An 8,415-nucleotide genomic window follows, 5' to 3' on the forward strand; every position below is an offset into this window, starting at 1 on the left:
ATCAGCAAACTGACTTAAACTAAAAGTCCTACCAGGTATATCAATACCTAAAGTGTACTCTGAATTTTTTTAATATAATGACATTAGTTCAACAGCTATATTAAAAAGAAAAGGTGAGATGGGACATCCTTGATGGATTCCTCTTTTGATGTAAATTCCAGGAGATGATCCTGAATTCAGAGATTTACTACTGAATATATCAGTATAGAACATGGAAATTACCCTACAAAAGCTCAGACTAAACCCAAAAGTTTCTAAAGATTTTCTAAAGACAAAAAAGGATGCTCAAGGGTATCAAATGCCTTGAAAAAGTCTAGAAATATAAATAAACTTGAAAAAAAAAAAATCTCATCTCTGGCCAAAAATATTTATAAAACTCAACTGTGATTTCGTCTGTACCTGGGGATTTTCCATTGAACATTTGAGAAATAGCAACATCAAGTTCAGAGATAACAATGTCAGATTCCATCATTTTACGGAAGCTGTTATCTATAATAGAAACTTTATCTTTTGAAAAGGAAAAGAAAAAGTCACAATCACTCTCATTAAATTTTGATTTACATAATAATATGAATAGATGTGATCATCAATCAAAGTTTTCTCTTCACTTACATTGTTATTTATGCTAAGTTTATTAATAGTTTTTGAAAATTGTCTATGCTTTACTAAATTAAAAAAATATATATGAAGAATTTTTCTCCCCCTCTTCTATCCATTTCACTCTAGATCGTAAAGCTCCTTTAGCTTTCTCTGTATAATAGTAATCTAACTCTGATGGCAAAATACGAAGTTCATTTTGTTCTATATCTCCAAGAAAATCTTTATCACCAAGGTCATTTAATCTAGATAAAACTGTTAACTGTCTTTTTTTTCCTAACAGAGGAAAACAATAGCTCATTACAGCAGAGCCATTTTTAACCTGATTCATTTTCAATTTGAGAAGAGCATGTGGCAAAAGAAAAAGAAAACCAAACAGCAAATAGGGAGAAAAGCATTAGCCAAATGCTTATTTAAAAAGCTGTTTAAAATGTGTTTTGAGATTTATTAACACAAATTTTTACTGTTTGGTTAATCAGCCTTTAAAACATGGATTAAATAAAAATACAGTATTAAAAGTGTCTATTTATTTATATATTTAAAATGTTTTTGTAATGCATTGTTTTATTGCTTAATTAAATGACATTTAAAAACACAATTCAAACATATCTATTTATTTGTCCATTTAAATTGTGATTTATTTATGTACATTTTTATGCTGGGTGAAGCAGTGGCGCAGTAGGTTGTGCTGTCACTTCACAGCAAGAAGGTCGCTGGTTCGAGCCTCGGTTCAGTTGGCATTTCTGTGTGGAGTTTGCATGTGCTCCCTGCATTCGCGTGGGTTTCCTCCGGGTGCTCCGGTTCACCCCACAGTCCAAAGACATGCGGTACAGGTGAATTGGATATGTAACACACACACACTGGAAAATATCAATAATATCCAGCTCGTGTGTGATTTTGTAGACATGTTTCCACAAGTCTACAACTATAAAAATCATGGTTTGACTAACTGCGATAAAACATTAGAGCTATTCTGAGAAAATATCAGCGTAAGAGTGCATAGAAACATGTAAATGCAAGTACATGGAAACAATTCAAGCACGGCACATGTTGACTGATAAGATACCAAAACCGAGTTCAACTTGTTCACTGGAGTAGTTCAGTTGGATGAATTGGTTGTTACTCATGCAGAACCTTTTGACTTGGGTTTGAATCCCATTGATGACATGTCAATTATAATTATTTCTTTAGATAATAATTTCTTTAGATAATAATCAACAATGTTTACACTGATAGCAAGTAATACGAATCTTTATTTGGTATGGGCATGTTGCTGTGAAAAAGTGAAGAATCTGCCAATCTGCAAACGTGAATAGTTTGCACATCTTAGAGGGGGCCTCAGTTAACCTGGACACCAGTTAAACCATAACACAGGCTTCCTTCAGTTTACTGTTAAGAGTCCTCAAGCAGATGTTTATGCCGTGTAGACTTGACATCATGTTCACGATTACAGTGTAGGTGTGGATCTCGTAAAAATATTGAAAACACTGATGCAGCATGTCTGGTGTTTCCGTCTGTTCCGCGTCCTTTATAAACTCTAAACACCAACCACTTGCAAAGCAAAACCGTGTTAAGCTGCTCATGTGTTTGCCACAAAACGGGCAAAACAACCCTAGACCGCTGTCCATGTTCAGTCACCATAAACTTTGTTTACGCCATGTACTCCACAGCGCGAATTTACCGTGCTCACCAGCAACAACAACAACTTTCCCCGCGTCACTACCGGTGTGTGGTACATTCTACGTCACTTCTGGGGTGTGGTACATTCCCTTTCCGTAGGCAATCTAATTGTAAATATGTTTCGGGATTTGTAAAAGTGTTTAGGTCTTGTTAATTTGTTTTCTAAAATGTAAATTTGTTTCGTCCTTGGTAAAATTGTTTTTCCCCTGTAATTGTGTCTAATGATATGTAAACATGTTTTTCAAAATGTAAATTTGTCTCGAGCTTTGTAAAAGTGTTTCAAACTTTGTAATGTTGTTTTGCACTTCCCGGCCACCGTACTCTTGGGCCTCCATAATCATGACACTGAACACTTATCATGCGTACAATTCAGGCTTAAACGTGAATAAATTATATTTTAAAGAACATTTAATAAAAGAACAGTGATTTAAAAATGCAATAACGTTTTAGTGAGCACAATAAGCTCATTATAAAATATTCCAAACTTTTAAAGGGGCTGTATATTATAGTATTTACAACTATTTGTTGTACAACCTTTGTTGAACCCACCTGTTTCTGATGTTTACTGGGGAGCGATTCTGAATGTCTGGCAACTGTGCAGAGCTAAAAAAAAAAAAGATCACTGTATTAAGTAGTTTGAGGGGACATGTGGTACATTGTCCAGTGGCTCCCAGTGCTTCAGCATCTCTGTACATGTTTCCAGTGGAGCTGGTGGTACTGCTGACGCTGGTTGTGGCCAAAATCAAAGTGGGAACTATAGTAAAAGCTCAGTTGCATCTGAGGTAACAGGTGGATATTCTATTGATGGAGAAGGGGGAAGGAGTGGCTTTGGTGCTGGTCCAGATTCCTCGTCATCTCATCAAAATTAAATGGAAACTTGTTAAAATAGATTATAATCACATTTGATTTTTTAACTTGAAATGACAATCTTTTTGCTAAATTAAAATTATTCAACCCATTCTTTAAACAGGGTTTTGCTTGTCACCCTAAAGAGTTTAAAACAATAATTAATATTATCCCTAAAAACATCACAGTATTGATCAGAGGTTTTCTTTCACACTATTCTGTAATGTTCTCTCTTCTATCTTTATTTTTAGAGATCCAAAATGTAATAATAAGTTTTAAATGAATATTCTTATTCATAGGCTTCATCATAATCAGCTCAGACCTCGTTTATTTTTAAAGATTTTAATTCACAGGAATTAGAAAAATAAGACAAGTTACATTTCTTATTCAATTCTCCCCAAATGTAAAGAACTTCAGTTTAAATGATTAATGATGTGTATCCATCAAAAGAATCCCTGAGATTAAAAGTTGATAATAAGGAGATCTTGTCAATTTTGTGAAAGTCATATTGAAAACACTGAGCATGTTTTCTATAATTGCATATACTCATGTCTCATGTCAATATCCATGTAAACCCTTTTTGCAATAAACAAGTTAAATTTAATGTGACTAAAGAAAATTGTACACAGCATTAAGTAGTTAATAACCATTTATGCTTTGCAAAAAATTCTTCATTCATAAATATATAAATTTATAAATGTTGGTTTTTAAACCTTTTAAAGGGTGACAATGAGATTTATAGACCCATACTAGTTTAAAAAAAAAACTATCCTTTTTCAGTTTTATTTTGCCCACCTAACATTGCTGTTAGTAATTGTAGTCACACACACACATATGTGTGTGTGTGTGTGTGTGTGTGTGTGTGTGTATATATATATATATATATATATATATATATATATATATATATATATATATATATATATACATACATATATACATGTGTGTGTGTGTGTGACTACTATTACTAACAGCAATGTTAGGTGGGAAACCCAGTATCAGATTACTGAAGCACTTCAGCTATCTGTTCATTCAAATTATATATATATATATATATCTATATATATATATATATATATATATATATATATATATATATATATATAGATATATATATATATAATTTGAATAAACAGATAGCTGAAGTGCTTCAGTAATCTGTTGAGTACTGGAATTAGCATGTAGGCTAACAAATCACTCATATTCTCATTCACAATAGAGATACTGGGCTTCCCATACACAGATTTATTTGTAGTAATGTGGGAGTTTTCACATGAACATTTCTTCAAAGGAAACCAGTTGTTTACAGAAAGTTTAATTGTCTTCATGAGGAAAACTTTTTTATTTTCTAAAATCAGTCCATCAAAATAAATGTGTTGTGTTTTGAAACCAAAGTCTTCATTTGTTACCCACAACTCATCAAGATTTGATCAAGTCAAAATCTCATAATCTGACACAAATCTGATCTGTGGTAACTGGCAAATGGCATTGTGTAGTCTGAACAGGGCTTTATGGAGTCTGCATCAGTCTCTCACTGTCACTGCAAGTTCACACCGGCCGACTTTTATTCACCAACAAGTTTTGTGAAACTGCAGACAAAAGCCCAAAATTGGAGGCAAATCTGTTTGTTCAAGGGAGAAAACATCATATAGTGTGAACGATCAAAAACACAATCTAAGAGTGTAGGACAGTTTTCTCTGCATCTCCCCAAACATTTTCTTCTTCCTAATCTTTCTAATTCTCTTTTCAGAGCCGATCATTTGATTGCAGTGTGCAATGTGCACAAATTTGGTTCTCAGTTCATAATAACTTGAAACACATATAGAGTTATTTTGCTTTCCTGCAGCCCTGTAGAAACTCTCACAATCTGGTACATCTTCACCCCTCTTCAGTTATTGAGTTTAAATCTTCAGGTTCAAAGGGTTTCATTCCAGTAACTTGAGATGTATTCAAGAGTTTACACTTGTCCCGAGATGCTATCCCGGGAAAGCCTTAAGCTCCGCTGGACAAGGCCTCATTTTTTCTCTCCATTGTGAAGCTTCATGTGATTGATGAGGCTTCTTTTATGTTTAAAGACCTTTCCACACTCACTGCATCGAAAACGCTCGCCTGAGTGAGTCTTCATGTGTTGCTTAATGGAGTCTTTGCACTCTTTCCACAATGATCACATGTGGTTCCAGTGTGACCATTCATGTGGTTCATGATTCTAGCTTTGGTTGTGAAGCTCTTTCCACAATGAGCACATGCAAACGGCTTCTGTCCGGTGTGACTTATCATGTGGTGTTTGAGTGAGCCTGTATGTGGGAAACTTTTACCACACTCTGTGCATGTGTAAGGTTTCTCTCCAGTGTGAATCCTCATGTGGATGGTAAGGTTTTGTTTTTGAGAAAAACCTTTCCTACACTGTGTGCAAATAAAGCTTCTCTCTCCAGTGTGTGTTCTCATGTGGGTTTTAAGATTGCCATTTTGCTTACAACTCTTTCCACACTGAGGGCAAGAGTAGAGCCTCTCCCCAGAGTGAATTCTTCTGTGCACTGCCAAGTTTCCTGTAGAATAGAAGCTTTTTCCACACTGTTGGCATGTGTACGGCCTCTCTCCAGTGTGAATTCTCATGTGCACTGTTAAGTTTCCTGTATTATAGAAGCTTTTTCCACACTGTTTGCAGGTGAAAGGTTTCTTTCTAGTGTGAACATCAAGGTTTGGCTTTTGACAGAAACTCTTTCTACTCTGTTTACAGCTGTAATTACACCTAGACTTGGATTTCCGAGATCTTCCACGTATTAAAGTCTTTTTAGTGAGTGTGGGTTTTTCATCAGTCGTTATTACTTGTTGTTTCTCTTCCATTTCATTCCATTGATGTGTCTCTTCTTTCAGCACTATCAGGTCTTCAAAAAAGAACAAAAAAGTGAACTTTAGTATAAAGGCTTAAAGTGGCAAGCATGAAATGGATGTTTACCCTAAATATAAAAATGAGCTTACCATTTACTCTCCATCATGTGGTTTTAAACATTTCCTGTCTTCTGGAACACAAAGTAAGCCAGCATTTTTATCACTATACCTTATTTTATGACGGAAAGTAAATGGTGAGGCTATTTTCATTTCTGTGTCAGAAAGTCATACCAACACTGACTCACATAATCAACACATCTTTTGACTCTGGTTTATTCCCCACTGTATTACTACTCTAATTGTGAATCTTTACTGTTCCTGTTTCAATAGGGTGCTCTTGCTAAAAGGAGCAATGGCAGAGAGAGACTTCCAGTGCAGACTTTAAAGGGCCATGAAACCCCCTCGTTTCAGCAGGGTGTTTTCACACCTCTACTTTGGAAAAAGTCAGAAAAGTGGGCGTGTCCAGCTCTGTTTAGGGGGGAGTGTCGGAGGAACTAAAGTGGGATGGTGTGGGAGTGTCTATTTGTGCACGCGCGAGTTTCAGAGTCAAAATACACACCCACACAGACAGGAGAAAAAGTGATGGTGTTTAACCTACATGGACATCTGTAGTCGAATTATTTGCCAAATTATTAAATGTTGGACTTTAACTGCAGTTTGGCTCTTTCATTCAGGGAATTCATTCATGCCTCTCACGACAAACGAGATATTTGATTCGAGGAACTGCTGCAAGCGTGTATTTTTCATGCAATGTTTGATACCGCACGGCGAATGAGAGAAAAAAAACTCTGCATTTCCCGGAAACTTAGATGCACACGGCAGGTAGTGTCAGAAAGCCGCGTGTGTTATTCCGGTCACAAAATGCGGTGCTAACATTTCTGCACTCAGTGCAATAGTTAACTTAATTCGATACGAACAAACTGAATAAACAAAAAGCACTGGTCGCTCACTTACCAAATCTGTAGAGACAGGACAATCACCAGCAACTAGAGCCGCGTCTTTATGAAGAGGAGACTACAAGCAAATCCAGATTTCAGCGTTTGCAGATGAGAACAGCTCTCAGGTAAACAATAATCCTCCTTAGACACGTAAGTTATTGTTGCCGCGCGTCACGTACACTGTTAATCCACACGTGATCCAGATAAGCTCTCACAGAGAGAAAATGAAAACGAAACTTAACAGCAGCAAACTATAAAAGCAACACTTCACGTTTGTTTTGCCAACACAACGTGGCGTCTTTGTGGTGTAAACACGGTGACAATAATGAATATTGATGAAGTTGCACAATAGAGGGTGCTGATTGGTTTGACCTAAGCCTTACTCATGCATTAATGCATCACACAGTAAGACGTAATAAGACTCACTCTGGCACAGACGCCCAGTCTGCACGCTGGAATACACGCTATTATGTCATGACCGTGACGCAGCTTCAAAAATTTGTTTCAAACAGGAAGTACGAATTTGCTTGAAATAACGCAAAAACAACCAATTTACACTTTTTAGTGAAATATAGGTGTCCTAATAGTGTTTTTAGCAGTGTGGGACACATATACTGTCAACAGCTCAAAAAATGTGTTTTGGTGTTTCGTGACCCTTTAAGATGCTGCAATCTAATCGTGGGAAAGACACTTGCTCCTGAGCAGATTCGAGCTTGGGGATGTGTTGCTGTCACACCAACGAGTCTGCTGTGAGTTCCAAAGAACACATTATACTGACTAGTTGCCAACTTAAATTTACTCTCTCCTTTCCAGCGTTCACTGCGAACGCGCACACACTCAAGCAGTTTGGCCTTGTTTAAAACCATATCTTGCAGCGGTGGGATTCGAACCCACGCCCCCAAAGAGACTTGAGTCTAAATCCAGCGGCTTAGACCCCTCGGCTATGCTACCCTAGATGTATCCATGCAGTGGTCCCTATTCTGCCCAATTTTACCGAAGCAAAACAGCAGAGAAGACGCAGAGCTTCCTAGTGAAGCCCTTCAACTTTGGCCAAGGAGTCTACATTTGGATGTGAGCGGAAGCATGCAGTATCTCTTCGCAAGTCTGTTTGCTCAAGCAGAGAGGTCATTCTCAAGCATCCTAAAAGGACTGCCTGGCAACGATGGGATTCGAACCCATGCCCCCGAAGAGACTGGAGCCTTAATCCAGCGCCTTAGACCGCTCGGCCACGCTACCATACAAAGCTGCTTTCCCTGAGCAGTTTCGACACCAACTTGTTTCAAGTAGCGCAACAGCTCTGGGAAATCAGTTCAATTTAGCCATGCCTAGCTGGAGCTCCTCCACAAAGAAAGAGACCTCCTTAATACCAGCTTAGGAAGCACTCCCACCTTCCTGTCAACCACAGTTCTGTCTCTATTTGAGCACACCTCAAGGCATTTGAAGTCTTCTCCTTACGGCAGCCAGC

The 8,415-nt window shown here is 37.3% G+C and overlaps 2 protein-coding genes and 1 non-coding gene across 6 annotated transcripts in view; 1 reads left to right on the plus strand and 2 right to left on the minus strand.

Moving 5' to 3' along the window:
• Positions 1-8,415, plus strand: part of zgc:174653 — a 954,986-nt gene that overhangs the window by 244,256 nt on the left and 702,315 nt on the right. The gene's annotated exons all lie outside the window — the stretch shown is intronic.
• The window catches only part of LOC108183295 (uncharacterized), a 5,327-nt gene continuing 1,346 nt past the window's right edge, over positions 4,435-8,415 (minus strand). The window contains exon 2 of the mRNA XM_073946754.1: positions 4,435-6,033. Within this exon, the coding sequence (XP_073802855.1) occupies positions 5,245-6,033 (789 nt within the window). The 3' untranslated portion in view covers positions 4,435-5,244. The remainder of the gene's footprint in view (positions 6,034-8,415) is intronic.
• On the minus strand, positions 8,105-8,186 carry trnal-aag (transfer RNA leucine (anticodon AAG)). Its single transcript has one exon. It is a non-coding gene; the product is annotated as a tRNA-Leu (tRNA).

The sequence above is a fragment of the Danio rerio genome, chromosome 4 (assembly GCF_049306965.1).
Source record: "Danio rerio strain Tuebingen ecotype United States chromosome 4, GRCz12tu, whole genome shotgun sequence".
Classification (NCBI taxonomy): Eukaryota; Metazoa; Chordata; class Actinopteri; order Cypriniformes; family Danionidae; genus Danio; species Danio rerio.